The sequence below is a fragment of the Sciurus vulgaris genome, assembly GCF_902686455.1.
Source record: "Sciurus vulgaris genome assembly, chromosome: 3".
NCBI lineage: Eukaryota > Metazoa > Chordata > Mammalia > Rodentia > Sciuridae > Sciurus > Sciurus vulgaris.
Window position 1 is genome coordinate 42,848,337 of NC_136463.1, and position 17,408 is coordinate 42,865,744.

Sequence of the window (17,408 nt, forward strand, 5' to 3'; positions counted from 1 at the left end):
GGAGCTGAGCTGGTAGCTGACTCCTCAAGTCTGCTCCGTCTCAGAACATGGCAGTTCTATCCTGTGCCTCTGCAGGCTCCAACCCAGGGAGTTATCTTTGACTCTCTGCTCACATCCCACATCAGCAAATTCCAGTGGCTCTACCTGAATCTATACAATATCTAATCACTCCTCACTTCCTCCCCTACTACCACCCTCCTCAAGCTCACCATCACTTACACCAGGATGACTGTAAGAATCTACCTGGTTTGTCTGCTTCTGGCCTTGGCCTGCCTCCAGTCAGGCCATTCTGAACACAGTGGACAGGGTGATCTCTTTAATATAAAAGTCAGAACATGCCACTTCCTGCTCAATCTTCCAGTGGGCCTCCTCTCACCAGAAGCTGAAGCCAGTTGCCTTGGTGCCTATGCAGCCCTATACTTCTGGATGCCCTCCACATCCTTGACCTCATCTTGGGCCTATGAGCCACCTTACTATTCTTCAAACACACCAGATACCCTTTGTCCCAGGATTTTGGGACTTGCTGCTCCCTCTGCCTAGACAGTTCTTCCTTTGTATAAACCTCACGTCTCACTCCCTCATCTCCTTTAAGACTTTGTTCAATATTACCTTCTTCCTGAGACTTTCCTTGATTACTTTGTTTAAAATTGCTAATTCCCAGCCTTCTCTCTCCTTGCTCCCTCCCATAGTTCCTCCCCATCTCATCAGCTTATGTGTTTTAATTATCTCCTTCACAGTCCACCTTCCCACTATAGACTGGCAGCTTCCTGAGGGGAGGAGGAGAGAGTCTGACTTGCTTACTGCTGTGCTGTTCCTACTTGGAACAGGGCCTGGCACAAGGCAGTCACTTCATAAATATCTACTGAATGAAAGCAGGTCCAACCTTCTGAGATTAAGTAATTGGCCATTTCATACACAGAGGGCTAGTGAGTTACAGTACCAAGATAAAAGGTTACAGGGTTGCCTGGGTTCCAACCTTGCCATAGGCAGGACCCAGCAGTCAGAAGCCCTCTAGGAAGGGTCAGGAAGCATATGGGCACCCTACCATCAGCCCAACTTGTGGGGTTTTTCTGCCACTTGGGAAGGGACTTGGACTTAGCCATCTTATAGCAGAGGAAAGCATGGGAAATGCTCAAGAATTACCTGGCAACAGAAGAGGGCACAGCAACAGTAAATAAAGGTTTATGGTATGGACACTGGGATAAATACAGACCAGTTTGGAAGAAGTACAAATAGAGTGGACCTTAAAGTAGGAGATGACACAGGAAACAGTAAGAACAGATCCAGGAGTGCAGGGACGCAAGAGGGGCAAGTCATGCCAGAAACACTCAGCTGCTCTGTGCCATGTGTGCTCCTTGCTCATTCTCTGCCTTATCTGGCCACACCCTGGTCCTCCTTCTGTGACTGCTGGGTCTCTTGTCCAGAAAACCAGGGCAGAGATAGTCCCACATATTCCAAGGGAAAACAGAGGCTGAGAGGAGGGCAGGAAAGGCAAAGATTTGGTAATAGAGACAAATGGCCACTGGGGACTGGGTAACCAAGCAGCTTAATTTCCACTTGTGATTCAAAGCAGGTGATTAACAGGTTGGGGAAGAGGGGGTAGAGATAGCTGGGAAAAGGACCAATCATTAAGAGTGCCAGCTTATCAGTGAACAGACTAAAAGCAAAACTGGAAGTCAAGCCCACTATCCTTCAGTCCTGACAGGCTTTGAGTGACCCCTGTAGAGTTGAGGGAGGTTTTGAAAGTTGGGGGAGGATTGGCAGAGGCACATACCCTTCCTCTGTCTCATTGATGATGTCACAAATCTCCATGTTCAATGTCCAGTCCTCGCTCTGCAGGGAACCATCAGTTGCCTTTTCTGTGAAATCAGAGAGAACATTGGTTTATATTTCTCCTGGAATAAGGGGACCCAGGAAGGAAATGAAAGAAGAGACCAGAACCACCACATTCTCTGCCCAAGCAGATGGGCTGACCAATGGATCCAATCTGAGGGTGCTGCTTTCATGAAAGAACATTTAGGGAAAGCTCTATCTCTGGGCCCAGTGGACAGAGTCAGAACATGGCCCTTTATTCTCCAAATTCCAGACCAGAAAGCTCCAGTCTGAGCCATCAAAAATCACCCAACACACAAGTATGTCAAGTTTATGCACCCACAGGTTCTGGAGCCAAACTACCTGGGTCTGAATATAGGCTCTACCACACACTAGTTGTGTGACCTTGGGCAAATTACTTAACCTCTGCATGCCAAAACTATAGTACTTACCCCATAGAATTGTTAAGAACATCAAATGGGTTAATATATGTAAACTTAGAATACAGCAGGACACAGGTAGTCTTCTATAGGTACTTGTTCTTACAATGAAGTAGTTCAAAAATTACATTTCAGAAAAGAAGGTGGAAGAAGGGAGCATCCCTTGGTAGGCTGCTTGTAGGCATGGTATCATGGTTTGGATCTTAAATGTCCCCCAAAGGCCCACATGCTAAAGGCTTGGCTGCTGGCCTGTGGTACTACTGGGAGGTGGTGAAACATTTGGGAAGTGAGGCCTAGTGAATGGAAGTTGGGTCATTGCGGGTATTCGCTTAAAGGAGATACTGGGACCCCAGCCTGTCCTTTCTTTGCTCTACCACGCGCTTCTCACCTACACAGTCAACCAACCATAGACTGAAACCTCTGAAACTGGGAGTCAAAGTAAACCTTTCTTCCTTCTAAGTTGTTTTTCTCAGGTATTTGTGACAGAAAGCTAACACGTCATGTGTTTCATTTCATAAAACGTATATTGTTTTATTTCATCCACAAAACAATCTTCTGACCATTTAATGGGAAAGGACAATCCTTTCAACAAATGGTACTGAAAAAATTGGCTCTCCATACACAGAAGAATGAGGTTGGACCTTTATACTTAACTACAAATGAATTAAAGATGTAAATATAAGAGTGAAAACTATAAAAGTCTTAGCAAGGAAAAGCTTTGTGACATTGGATTTGACAATGATTTAATGGATATAATGTTAAAGACAGAAACAAAAAAATAGAGAAACTGAATTACATCAAAATTTAAAACTTTCTGCCCGGTGTTATGGTGCACACCTAAAATCTCAGTTAGTCAAGAGGCTGAGGCCAGGCTTAGAAACTTAGTGAGAGTCTGCCTCAAAATAAAAAATAAAAAGTGCTGGGATATAGTTCAGCATCCCTGGGTTCGATTCCCAGAAACCAACCAACCAGCCAATCAACAAAAACTTCTGTGAATTAAAGGACACAATCAACAGAGTAAAATGGGGTAAAGAACCAGAACAGACATTTCTCCAAAGAAGATAAATGAATGGGCCACAAATAATAAAAAGATATTTCAACATCACTAAGCATTCAGGAAATGCAAATAAAAATGCAAATCATCTCATATTCATTAAGATGGTTACTATAAAAAAGCAATAAGTGTTGGCGAAGATGTGAAGAAACTGAAACCCCTCTGCACTGTTGGCAGGAATGTAAAATAGGGCAGTCACTATGGAAAACAGTATTGTGGGGTCCTCAAAAACTTAAACATAAAATTACCATAAGATCCATAAGATCTTTTGAGTATATACTCAAAAGAATTGAAAGCAGGGATATTTGTATACCCATGTTCATAGCAGCATTATTTATATTGGCCAAAAGGTAGAACCATCTAGCTGTCCATCCACAAGTAAATGGATTTAAAAAAATATATAGTCTATACATACAATAGACTATTATTCAGCCTTAAAAAGGAGTGAACTTCTAACACAAGCTAAAACATAGCTGAACTGCTGGGTGTGGTGGTGCATGCCTGTAATCTCAGTGACTTGGGAGGCTGAGGCAGGAGGATCACAAGTTCGAGGCCAGCCTGAGCAACTAAGTGAGACCCTCAGCAATTTAGCTAAACCCTGGGTTCCATTCCAGTACCAAACAAAATAAAACAGAACAAAAACCTTGAGGACATTATGCTGAGAGCTGAGTAGAATAAATAATCCAACCACAAAAGGTCCAATACTCAATGATTCCACTCCTATAAGGTATCCAGAGTGGTCATATTCATAGAGACAGAAAACAGATCAGTTTTTCAAGGGCTGAGGGAAGGGGGAAGTGGGGAGTTAGTGTTTAATGGGGACAGTTTCAGTTTGGGAAGATGAGAGTGTTCTGAAAATGAATGGTGGTGACGGCTGCACAATGATGTGAATGTACTTAACACCATAGCACTGTATGCTTAAAAATGGTTAATATGAAAAGTTGTATGTTATGCATATTTTACAATTTTAAGAAATCACCAAAAAAAGAAAGAACATACATAGGCTAACAGACTTTTGGGTTGGAGGGAACAAGGAAGTGGGAGTCAGAGAAAATTCAGGCCTGTTGCCTCATCTGACAGGAAACCTAAGACCCAGAGAAGAAACGGGAATCAGCCTAAGAACTCAAAACCAGAATGAGGGTCACTCTCTGCCTCCTGGCTGTGAGATCCATTAGGGCAGGGACTAGGTCTGACTTGCCTCCTTCTTCTGTGTCCCAGTGCCCAGCACTTGGTAACTGCACAATCTGCTGATGTCTGAAGAAGGACTGTTAGCATTCCTTCCTCCAGAGTCAGTGGTTTTCAGCCCTGGCTGCACAAGAGACCCACCAGGGGAGCTTCTGGGGCACACATGACCCAGAGGTTTGGATTTAATTGGCATGGGAGGGAATAGGCATCAATATTTTTAGAAAGCTTTCTGAGTGACTGTGACATGCTGCCAAGATTAAAGACCACTGTTCTACATCATGCCCTCCCTTGTGCTCTTTCTAGCTGGGCAGTGAGACAGAGCCTTAGTTTTCTCTGGGAGAGCACAGTCTCTGACTGGTTCTCACTGGTTTGTCTCATCATCCTGCCTGTTTTGTATCTGTGAAGTATAGTAGGTGACATTCATTTCCTCAACTGCCTGTTGGTACAGGTACGAGAGCACCCAGAATGCTGTGGTTGTCCTGTTATAGCCCCAGCTGGACTGTCTCATAACTGCCTGCCAATCTGCCTCCCCCATCACACTGACCACTGAAGGCAGGGTCTTATCCATCTTCCTCTCCCCAGTTCCAATGATGCCAAGTACTACACTGCAGACCCTTGTCAATCTCTAGTAAATGGTATTGGGACCATGTGGCTTTACTTTACCTTAAAGTTACTGAAAGAGCTACCTTGGAGTAGTTTGCAGGCTAGTTAGATGGTACTCTGGGTATCTTCCACTGGTCCTGCTATCTTCCTTTTAAGGTAGGTGAGGGAGGGTGGTGGCAGCTGTTATAGAAAAGGACATCCTACAAGGCAGGAATGAGAACTTGAAATTCATTCTCTTGTCTCTCCAGAGGAAGGGGAACATCCGCAATTAACATTCACAAAGCATATTTGAAATCTGAAGCAAGAGGCAATAATGGATCTGTGTAGAATGTTGGGATTGATTTTTCTTTCCACCTGGTTTGTAGAGGCCAATTTGCCTCACTAGCAGATAATAATCCAGAAGGTTCATTTCATATTATTGGGCATACTATCCGATGAGCTCCCTACCCACTGAAACCCCTTTTCTTCTTTCTCCACACCTGGCATGGAGCATCCCTGAATGCCATTCCCTTGTGCTGACATCTCTGGGCTCCTACCCACAATCAATTGTTAGGGAGGTAGATAATTTGACTGTTTTCTTCCCCACGCTCACCAAAAGCATGCTGCTGAATGCAAAATGCTAAAACCACCCTCTTTTTGCCTTCTGGTGCTGGCTGTTTCTGAAGTCACTATTTTTAACATCAAAGTGTTAAAAAAAGCACCAGTCAAGAAACCAAGCCCACTGGATTGGGGGGCATCTCCCAGCAGGGCTGTCTTGGGAGGGGTACATGGGAGTGGTGGGTGGGTAGGAGCACAATCACTGTTGTCAGGGTCAAGGCTTCAGCGCATCATGGCCGGGGTCCTATACCATGCAGGAAATGGCCTTTCTGAATGGAGAAAATGCCATGGCAACAGCATCAAGATAATATGCTACTGAAGGTTTAATGGAAGCTATATCCGACTGCCCCAGCCCTGCCCAGTCCAGTCCTGCATAGCCCCTGGCCATTAGCATATCACCAGAGAGCTCAGCATTTTGCAACCAGGGTCACTGGTGTGTTAATCTTTATCCATCCCACAGAGCAGGTCGGTAGGAATGGCTTGCCTCATGCTCCCTAGAGAATTGTTTTTGCTGCTTTACTATGCTTTATTTTAGGATTTGACAACATATGTGACAAAAGAAATGAGATTGAACTTTGCTTTCCTCTGGCCTGGGGACCAGACCAAGAGAGGGAGCCCACAATGAGTGGCCTCAGTTCCAGAGGCAATCAGATATAACTTTGTTCCCATTTGCTGGGAATTCTTCTATGAAGAGAAAAATAAGAATTGATTTGAGCTGCTCTGTCAGCCTTACTTCCCTCATCTGTCTCAGCAGAGCCAAATACCCACAGTTCTGTTTGTGTGGCATTTCCAGCAAAGTGAAAAGAAAAGAATGTTCTTTTTGGGTTGGTTCCTTATAATCAAAATGAGTATATGTCTTTTAGCTTGAAAAACGCAGAATCCCAGTAATTGAATAGAACGCACTGACCCCGAGGATAAGTTATCATGCCTTTGAACCCCTTGCTGGTATTATTAGAGGAAGGGAGAGGGTGAATATAAGGTTAATGGATTCTGCTGCTAAACCGAACTTGGAAATGAGGTTTCATTGATTTAATATTTCCTCTATTAAGCCTCCCAAGACTGTGTCCCTTGTGGCCCTACCAAAGAGCAATCTCGGTATGTCATAGCCTGAGTTCTATGAAGGGGATGACGACTAGCACTGCATGGCCCCCTGACGGGCTGGTCTCTCCCCTTGCTGGCTTGGAAGGGTCACAAGGGCAAGCCTTCAGCAGAGTCCTAGCTTCAGGATGAGACTCCTGCTGGGGAGGCTGCTGGGTTGATGGCCAAAGACATGCCCCTATTGTGTGTGACCCCACTAGTGAGTCACTTCCTTTGGGAGGGGACCCAAGGCGGGTGTGCAGGGCGGGTGTTCAGAGATAGTCTGGGTACAGCAGGAGGCTGGAGACATGGATCATTTCATGTGGAGGAACTCCCACAGCAAGGGGGCTCATCCTGTTTCTGCCTGGGCCTGATATAGTGTACTTTGCTATCCCAGGGGCTACACTGGGTCCACCCCTCAGCTCCCTCAACTTTCTGTCCTCAATCTTTTATCCTGTAGCCCAAAATGACTTGTGACTTGCACTGTTCCTCCTGGGTGCCTACCACCATCCCTGCCCTTCCCAGTCTTGTCACTACCAGCCCAGCTCCTCCCCTGCCTGAGTCTGATATCCCAGAAAGGACCAGACCTGATGCTTCCTGGCCTTCTGAATTGGACTCTTCCTCATATATATGAGTGGGGTAGGGGCAGGGTGTCTGGAGCCCATCTGGCTCTTACCCATTGCTGACATTGAAGTGCCTTCTCAGCCCTTCCTCATCTTATAAACAAGAATCAAAAACTACCCTGTACCTGCCAAACTGGAGCCATCTGAGGACTTTGGCTAGGATTGCTCCCAATCTCAGGAGCCTCCCAGGCCTCTGCACAATCCAATGCCAGCATCACATTCATGAGGAGGCAGTCTCACCATTTGTGGGTGGGTTTGCTTTGTCAGGGTGGTCAGAACTGTCTATGGGTGCTGAGTGTGACGAGTAAGAAGGGTGAAAAAGATGGGGATGTATCCTTTTTGGTAGAAAAATGAGTGATAATTAAAACAATGAGGCTTTTTTTGCAGTCTGAAGGCTGCTGCACACATGTTTTGAGCAATTGCTATATTCTTGGAGTGTGTTGTCACTGCTTGTAAGTACAGCTTTTGTTTGGATGTGTGAGTTCTAGTGTGTTATATAAAAAGCAAGTGTCACTTCTCCATAGCTTCATCCAGTAGAACAAGGACACTTCCAGCTTATACAGAGGTCATTTATGAGTCTCAATGGAAGTGTGAGCTGTATTAAGCTTTTGTTAAAATAGTGGTGATGGGATTCATCTCATGAATTGAGAGCGAGGATCGGGCAGTTTCAGAAATCATCGAAGACAATCAACCTCACATCCGAACTTAGGCTTAGATGGACGATAGGACAATATCATGCAAATGCCCAGGCTTTATAAAGAGAGAGACCTGCAATCAAATATTGGTACCACAATTCAATTATGTGATCCTGGTCTAGCAGATGTGCAGTGGCATCTCACTGTGGTTTAGACTTGCAATTCCCTAATGATTAGTGATACTGAACATCTTTTCATATGTTTATGGGGGCATTTATCCATCTCCTTTGGAGAAATGTCTATTACAAGTCCTTCATCCACTTTTAATTCAATTTTTATTTTTTTAGTTTGAATCTAGGGGTGCTTACCACTGAGTTACAGCCCCAACCCTTTATCAATTTTATTTTGAGACACTAAGTTGCCCAGGCTGGCCTTAAAGTTGTGATCCTCCTGCCCCAGCCTACTGAGAAGCTGGGGTTTTAGGCATGCCACCAATGCCCCACTCTGTTTTTTAATTGGGTGGTTTTTAGTTTGCTTGTTTTTATCATTGAGTTGTAGTTCTTTATGTATTCTAGATTCTGTATATTAATCCCTTATCAGATACATGCTTTGAAAATATTTTCTCCCTTTCTGTGGGTTATCTCTTCTGATAGTGCCTTTTTTTTTTGGTACCAGGGATTGAACCCAGGGGCACTTAACCACTAAGCCACATCCACGGCCCTTTTTTGTATTTTATTTAGAGACAGAGTCTCACTGAGTTGCTTAGTGCCTCCCTCCCTAAATTGCTGAAGCTATCTTTGAACTCACGATCCTCCTGCCTCAGCCTCCCAAGCTGCTGGGATTAGGCATGCTCTACCATGCCTGGCTTAATAGTGCCTTTCACAATTTTTTTTTTAATTTTTATTTTTACAGACACATTTTGATTCCTTGTACACAAATGGGGTACAACTTTTCATTTCTATGGTTGTATACAATGTAGATTCACACCATTCATGTACTCATACACATATATAGTGTAATACTGTCTGTTTCATTCTGTTTTTCCATCCCCATCCCCTCCCACCCCTTTTTCCTCTACACCATCCAAAGTTCTTTCATTCTTCTCTTCCCCCCATTACCCCCACCCCTTGTTATATATTGTCATGCACTTATCAGAGAAAACATTCGGCCTTTGGTTTTTTGGGCTTGGCCTATTTCACTTAGCATAATATTTTCAAACTTCATACATTTACCAGCAAATGCCATAATTTTATTCTTCTTTATGGCTGAGTAAAATTCCATTATGTATATATACCACAGTTTCTTTATCCATTCGTCAACTGAAGGGCATCTAGGTTGATTCCACAATCTAGCTATTGTGAATTGAGCTACTATGAACATTGATGTGGCTGTATCACTGTAGTATGCAGAAAATTTTTAATTTTGATTATCTTGTCCATTTTTCATATATATAAAACAAACGTGTGCATGTGCACTCATGCACACACGTGTACACACACACACACACACTCTTTTGAAATGGGGGTCTTGTCATGTTGCCCAAGCCCCTGTACTCCTGGACTCAAGCAACCCTCCTGCCTCAGCCTTCCAGATAGCTGGGACTACAGGCACATATCACCATGTAAAGTTTCTTTTAGCAATATTTTGTGGGTTTTAGTGCATAAGCTTTTTGCTAATTCCTAGGTTTTTTATTCTTTCTGGTGCTACTGTAAATGAAATCATTTTCTCAGTTTTCTTTTTGCGTTGTTCATAGCAATACAATTGATCTTTTTTAAAATATTTTTTAGTTGTTGATGGACCTTTATTATTTATTTATTTATGAGGCACTGAGAATCAAATCCAGTGCTCCACACATGCTAGGCAAGCACCCTACCACTGAGCCACAAACCCAGCCCCCTACAACTGATCTTTGAATGCTGATTATGTATCCTGCAACTTTGCTTATTAGCTCTAACAGGGTTTTTTTGTATGTGGTATCTTTAGGATTTTCTACATATAAAGTCATGTCATCTGTGAACAGAGATATTTTACTTTTTCCTCCTTGACCATTCTGATGCCTTTATTTCTTTTCTTTCCCTAATTGCTTTGGCCAGAATTTTCATTACTTTGTGAATAGAAGTGGTAAAAACAGGCATCCTTGGGCCTACATAACCCAATCATATACCACCAGAGCAAACAAAGCTGAAGAGACGATCTGAGTCCTCATTCCACAGCAAAGGAGGATGAAAGCAGGAACCACAGAAGAATCTAGAGGATGCTGCAAGCCTGAGGAAGTCACTTCAGATTTCTCTGGCCTGGGGGCCTTCACTTCAGCCTGTCCATCCAATGGTCTCTCTGGAGTATTCTGATCTATGCCCTCGCTCTCTGAGATGCCCATCTTTCTGGCTATGAGCTGTGAGTACATTTTTGGTCCCCTACCTAAACTTAAAGCTGCTTGGAGGAGGACATTTTCATGTCCTCAACAGGTCTAATTTTATGCTACCAAGGCCCGTGGGAAGTTAAATGATGATTGTGAGCCCCTTCAGAGGTCCCTGGCCATAGCCTTAGGCAGTTTGGTGCAGGCAAAATGTGCGCCATTTGTGCATCCATAGTGGAGGCTATGGGCAGGGGTTGTGAACTCAGACTTCAGTGAGTCCTAGTTCTGCCAATTACTGTGTGACCTCAGGGCAGTCACCCGACCTCTCCTGGCATTTCCCACATCTGTAATATGCAGTAATAACAGACTTCTCTCCCACGGTTACAGGAGAATAAACAAACACACAGAAAAATCCAACAGTCCCTAGACCAGAGTTCCCTTCTCCACACGCTGTTAGCATGGCTGTTATTTCTGTTATTATTGCTGTTCTTCTGAAAGGGGCCTCTCTGCCAGCACCCTGCCCTGTGTACCCTGCCTCGAACATTCCCGTGTCACCACTGCCACCTACAGGTAAGCAGCCATGCACAGCTAAGCCCACCAGTTTCAGTGCCCTTGAAAATCTCTAATGTCTCTTTCCTTTCAGATTTCTGGGTTTCTGAGCCAAGAGAGCTCCATGCTCAGAAGCCACAAGGGGCTTGCCTTCCAAAGTAAGTCCCCAAATTTGACATGGCTCCCCTGTAGGATGATGGAGCAGCCATGGCACAATCTCAAGAATCTAAATGTTAAAACTCCCAGAACACTTAGAACTAGCTACTGAAAGAGTCACATTTCCTGGCCCCTGGGAAATATCATGTGGGGGAAAAAGGGGTACAGTATGGTTGCTAGGCCCCATGGCAGCCTCTCGGTTTCAAAACCAATGCTGAACGGTTGATCTCAAGTCTTAAAGGAATGAATATTCCTCTCACCAAAAACCAGAGAATAAGGAGGAAGAATGAAAACTGCTGCAAAACATGTAACCTTTGGTCTGGGCCAGATTTTTTTTTTCCCTTTGCTTGTTAGTAATGGAACTCAGGGCCTGGTGCGAACTAGGCCAAGTGCTCTACCACTGAGCTACAACCCCATGCCTCTGGGCCAGTCCTTTACATGCATAAGCTCATTTGACTCTCCCTTCCCCCTCTAGGCAGGTTCTCTCTCATAGGTGAAGAAAATGAAGCCTAGCAGTGATCAATCCTACAATGCACAATAGGAGGTAAGATTCCTGCCAACCACAGAAGTAGGTCTTCATGATGGCCCGGGATCCAGCCCATTCCCAAACAGAGGGCAGTGGGAGCAAAGAAGATACTGGTTCCTATAGCAGACTGGTCCAAAGGTCCTGCAAGCATCTGTCCTTCTGATTTTGCAGATGAAAGCTAAATACCAAGGGCTAAGTATAAAAGAACATGCTGATGAAAGGATCAAATTAAATTACAAGTTGGTGGTGCAACCACTATGGAAAGCAGTATGGAGATTCCTCAAAAAACTTGGAATGGAACCACCATTTGACCCAGCTATCCCACTCCTCAGTTTATACCCAAAAGACTTAAAATTAGCATTTTACAGTGACACAGCCACATCAATGTTTATAGCAGCTCAATTCACAATAGCTAAACTCTGCAACCAACCTAGATGCCCTTCAACAGATGAATGGATAAAGAAACTGTGGGGCATAAACACAATGAGATTATGGCGTTTGCTGGTAAAATGGATGGAGCTGGAGAATATCATGCTGAGTGAAATAAGCCAAATCCAAAAAACCAAAGGCTGAATGTTTTCTCTGATAAGCAGATGCTAATCCATAATGGGATTGGAGAATGAAGAAACTCTGGATTATGCAGAGGGGAGTGAGGGGAGGGGAAGGGGTTGGGATGGGAAGGATGAGGGAATGAGACAGACATTATTACCCTATATACATGTATGAGTACACAACCAGTGTGACTCTGTACCATGTTTAGCCATGTTCAGCCAGAGAAGAAGTCGTGCTCCATTTGTGTACAATGAGTCAAATACTGTCATGTATAACTAATTAGAATAAATTAAAAAATAAAAATAAATCGCAAATTTGGTTTGTCTTCCCCTATACCACCACCACTAGGGATTGGACCCAGGGTGCTCAACCACTGAACTATGCCCCCAGTCCTTTGGATTTTGAGACAGAATCTCGCTAGGTTGCATAGGCTGGCCTCAAACTTGCCATCTTCCTGCCTCAGTCTCCTGAGTTGCTGGGATTATGGGAATGCCTGGCATTCCCTTGGTTTTTAAAACTAATAACCTTTTTATTTTGGAACAATTTAAGATTTACTGGAAAGTTGCAAAGACAGTACAGAGAGAGGACTCATATACCTTCTTCCAGTTTTCTTTCATGTCAGCATCTTATACAATCACGGTACATCTGTCAAAACTAAAAATGAAACTGATATAATATTATTAGGAAACTCCAGATGTTGCTCAGATTTCTCCAGTTTTTCCCTAATGTCCTTTTTGTGTCAAGGATTCCATCTAAATACCACAGTGCAGTTAGTCTTCCCCTCTTTTTAATGTCCTGTTTTCTTTAAGACTGACAAACCCACAAACTCACTAACTTACTCTCTTGCTTGGAGATCTCAGTTCTGAAGGCAGCTCTGTGTGAGCCCAGACTCCACACCCAGCCTCATTAGGGCACCGCATCCTCCCCCTCCCCAAACAAAGGAGCCCTTCAGGCCAGCTGAACAACAGAGAAAACAGCAGCTTGTTAGCCACACAGGCCTGAGGCTGCTGACCCAAGTTCTTTTTTAACTGGAATTCCCTTAAGGGGACTCCACAGATTTAAAATGCATCTGGGGTGTGTTCTCTAGAAGCACAGGCGCTGGCTTGATGTATTTCCTTCTTTGTACTTAATGGAATATCTTATGTGTGGAGTAAACGAGTGTGAGAGAAGAGCAGGGGAGGAGGCTGGTGAGGGCTGGGATGGAGATGTGCCACCTTGGAGGAGGGGCCCCTGCAGGAGCCAGTCAGGCCAGGAAGAAGGTTGCTTGTGGTTGTCCCAGCCTAGCAGGCTGCTCTCTCATGTCAGGCAGGTGGGCCAGTTGACTGGGAAGATAAAAGGTCCCCTGGGAGTTGGTGCTCCTGCTCAAGCAGATCAGATTAGCTCCAGGCTATGACCACATCTACCCAGGAACTTCTCTTCTCTCTGCATACTGCTTTGCTGCCAATTTCTTCTTCCCCAGAACATGTCACAGGGGCTGTGGACCTCAGACACATGTTCCTCAGTGGTCCTCACCTCTCTGGGAGAACAGACATGATGTTCTCTGAGTATTTCATTGTTCTGAGTACAGAGATACTCCTCAGGGACTTCTCTGGGAATGCCATTCCCAGAGAATAATATAATATGCAAATCCATCCAAAGACTTTCCAGTTTAAGTAAAAAACTTACTTAAGTAAAAAACTTAAACTGAAGGAATGAGAATGTAGCTCAGTGGTAGAGCACTTGCCTAACAAGCCCAAGGTCCTGGGTTCCATCCCCAGAAGAATAAAACAAACGAAAAAACAAAAACCTTGAACTAAGAGACCTCTGCCTACCCAGCACCGCGCTAGGCCGTGATGGAAACAAGCAAGACTTAGTTGCCATCCCACAAGAAGCTCAGCTGGCCAGGAGATTTGCAGGCAGACAGCTAGGACACAGTGTGACCAGGGTTAGCATAGAGGTGTGCTCAAAAATAAAGACCGGTAGATCAATAGATAAGGAATCATTAATGGTACTGAAGATGGAAGAAGAAGAGGGGCCTGTGAAAGAAAAGGCAAGGGAGAGTGGGAATCTGGAGGAGAGGAGAGCCGGCCAGAGTGAGAACAGCCTGCAGGCACAGGGCTGTGGTGAAGGCGAATGGTGAGAGGTCAGAGGCCAACTCTAGAGAGTCCTTTCATTTTTCTGTGTAGAGTCTGGGGCTTTTCAACAAGAGTGTTTGTGACAGATCACTCTGGGAACAGCGTGGGGGCTATATTGGAGCACAGAGACTGTAGGCAGGAAGCAGGGGGCAGGTCATCATAACAGTTCAGTGAAGAAAGGAGACAGGACAGCATGTTGGTCAAGGGCATAGCTTTGAATCTAATGGACTGGGGCGGGGGGGGGGGGGGGGGAGCCTGGCTCTATGACCTAAGGCGCATTTCTTACACTCTCAACTTCAGTTTAGTCATCTCTCTATAAGGCAGGCAAAACAGTCACACCTCCTCACAAGGTGAAGTAAGATTAAATGAATTAGTGATATAAACCACAAGAGAAAACCTGGAACATAGTAGGGGTGCACAAAATATGAACCACAGTTCTTTTTTAAAACTTATTTTTGTGGGGGCTGGGGTTGTGGTCAGTGGTTAGTGCTTGCCTGGCACGTGTGAGGCCTTGGGTTTGATACTCAGCACCACATATAAATAAATAAAATTAAAAGATCCATTGACAACTGAAAAAATTTTTTTTAAATTTATTTTTGTGGTGCTGGGGACTGAACCCAGGACCTCACACATACTAAGCAAGTGCTTTCTCACTGAGCTACACCCCTAACCCAAAATATTCCATCACATGGACATAGAACCACTTTTTGATTATTACAAATAATGCTGTTATGAACACTTGAGGACAAATTTTTTGTTTTTTGTGGTGCCAGGGGTGGGAACCAGAGCCTTGTGCATGCTATGTAAGTGCTCCACCACTAAGCTGCACCTCCAGTCCCTATCAACCACCAATTCTTAACATGTACTTTGTGGAATGGACGTTGGGAAAGATGAGATTCAGGTACAGAAGTCAAAAGGGGAAGGTGACCATCTCTAAGGTTCTTACTGCAGCCTCTAGGTGGAAGAGTGAGGAGGCCACTCTAACTCACTATTGGGTTGGGAACAGAGAAGACCTTGGCTGACTGTTAGCCAGGGACCAGCTGGCCTATGAGGCCCGTCAGGGACTGCAAGCATCACCATGAGCAAAACTGAAAAGGAAGGTCTCCTTTCTGCCTCAAAGAGCGATTACAAAATTCCAAGCCAGGAGAAAGACTTCCAAAAGTTCCCCAGGGCTCATACCTGCTGTGCTCATTAGAGCCAGAGTGCTTTGACTAACTCCTGCAAAGAGCTGCTCTTCAGAACTGGGTACAGAGAAACACTCTCCTTGCCACCATCACAGCATTTGCAGTATTCAAAGACATCTGTGGGCAGCGGTCAAAAGCAACCCATCTGAGTAAGACTCAAATATTAGCTCAAATGGTTTTCATCCAGAGGCCTAGTCTTTGGAGGAACAGCAGCCAATAATCAAAACACCCATGTCAAAATGATGAAATTAAACTTTTACACTTAAATTAACATGCATCTTGAAAAGAATAGTACCCACTGCTGGGAAGGTGAAACCAGAACATCACATTTTTGAAGACAGCACACATTTAAGAACTCTCTGGAAAAACAACTTGGGCAACAGACATCAAAGGACATGTCATAAAAGGTTCTTTCTCTTTTTTTCCTTTTTTTCTCCCCTCTCCTTCCCTCTCCCTTTCCTCCCTCCCAACTTCTCTCCATCCCTTCCCTCTTTCCTCTCTCTCTCTTTCTTCCTTTTTGAGACAAGAGTCTTGCTGTGTTGCCCAGGTTGACCTCAAACTCCTGGGCTTAAGGCATCCATTTTGGCCTCCAGGGTAGCTGGGACTATGAGTATGTGCCACAACATATGGTTATTTTTAACTGATACATACAAATTGTACATACTTATGGGGCCATAAAAGGGTCTCATTCTTTAACCTAATAATCTCCTCAGGACTCTTAGTGAAAAAAATATGTTGAATAAAAAAAGCCATATACAACTCTGCAATCCCACTCCTACATATACACCCAAGAAAAATGAAAACATATGTTCACACAAAAACTTACAAATGTTCACAGCAGCCTTATTCATAATAGCCCAAAAGTATAAACCCAAATTTCCATCAACTGATGAATGGATAAATAAAATGTGGTCTATCCATACAACAGAATATAATTCTGCAGTAAATAAAATAAAATAAAATAAAATAAAATTCTGCCACATGGCTGAACCTTGAGGACATTATACTCAGTTGCAAAAGGACAAATACTGCGTGATTTCACTTATAAGAGGTGGCTAGAGAAGTCGAATTCGTAGAGGTAGAAAGTAAAATGGTGGTTGCCAGGGGCCAGGGGAGAGAAGAATAGTTATCAGTTTGGGAAGATGAAAGAGTTCTGGGAGATGGATGGTGGTCCTCAATGACACAAAATGGTCACTTAATAATGGTTAAAATGGCTAGGCACAGTGGTGCACTGTCTGTAATTCCTGTGAATTGGGAGGCTAAGGCAGGAAGATCCCAAGTTCAAGGCTAGCCTGGGCAACTTAGCAAGGCCCTGTCTCAAAAAAGAAATTAAAAAGGGGTGGGAATGTAGCTCAATAGAAAAGCACCCCTCAGCTCAATGCCCTATAAACCACTCCCCATCAAAAAAAAGTTAAAATGTTAATTTTTTTCAGTACCAGGAATTGAACCCAGGACCCTGTATATCCTAGTCAAGTGCTTACCACTGAGCTACACTCCAGTTCTTTTTATTTTTTGAGACTGGGTCTTGCTAAATTGTGCAGGCAGGTCTCAAACTTGCAATCTCTTGCCTCAGCCTGCCGAGTCACTGGGATTACAGGTGTGCACCACCACACTGACTTAAACTGGTAAGTTTTATGTTATGTATATCTTACTACTATTTTTAAAATGGAAAAAAGACCACATACTGTATGATGACATTTATATGAAATGTCCAGGCAGATCTGCAGAGACAGAAAGTAGATTAGTGATTACCTAGGGTTAGGAGTGTTGAGAGAAATGTAGAGTGATTGCCAGTAGGCATGGAGTATTGAAAATGTTTTTAATTGATTGTGGTAATAGTTGCACAGTCTGTGAATGTACTAAAAACCACTGAATTGTATATTTTAAGTGGGTAAACTGCATGGTATGTGAATTATATCTCAATATAAAACTGTTGAAAAAAGGG

The 17,408-nt window shown here is 43.9% G+C and overlaps 1 protein-coding gene across 12 annotated transcripts in view; it reads right to left on the reverse strand.

The window, feature by feature from the left end:
- The window catches only part of TOM1L2 (target of myb1 like 2 membrane trafficking protein), a 115,943-nt gene that overhangs the window by 53,474 nt on the left and 45,061 nt on the right, over window positions 1–17,408 (reverse strand). For all 12 annotated transcript variants that reach the window (XR_013762836.1, XM_079133798.1, XM_079133796.1 and 9 more), the window contains exon 2: window positions 1,775–1,859. Coding sequence is in view for 11 of the 12 variants with exons in the window: in XM_079133798.1 (XP_078989924.1) it covers window positions 1,775–1,859 (85 nt within the window). In the remaining variant the exon portion in view is untranslated. The remainder of the gene's footprint in view (window positions 1–1,774; window positions 1,860–17,408) is intronic.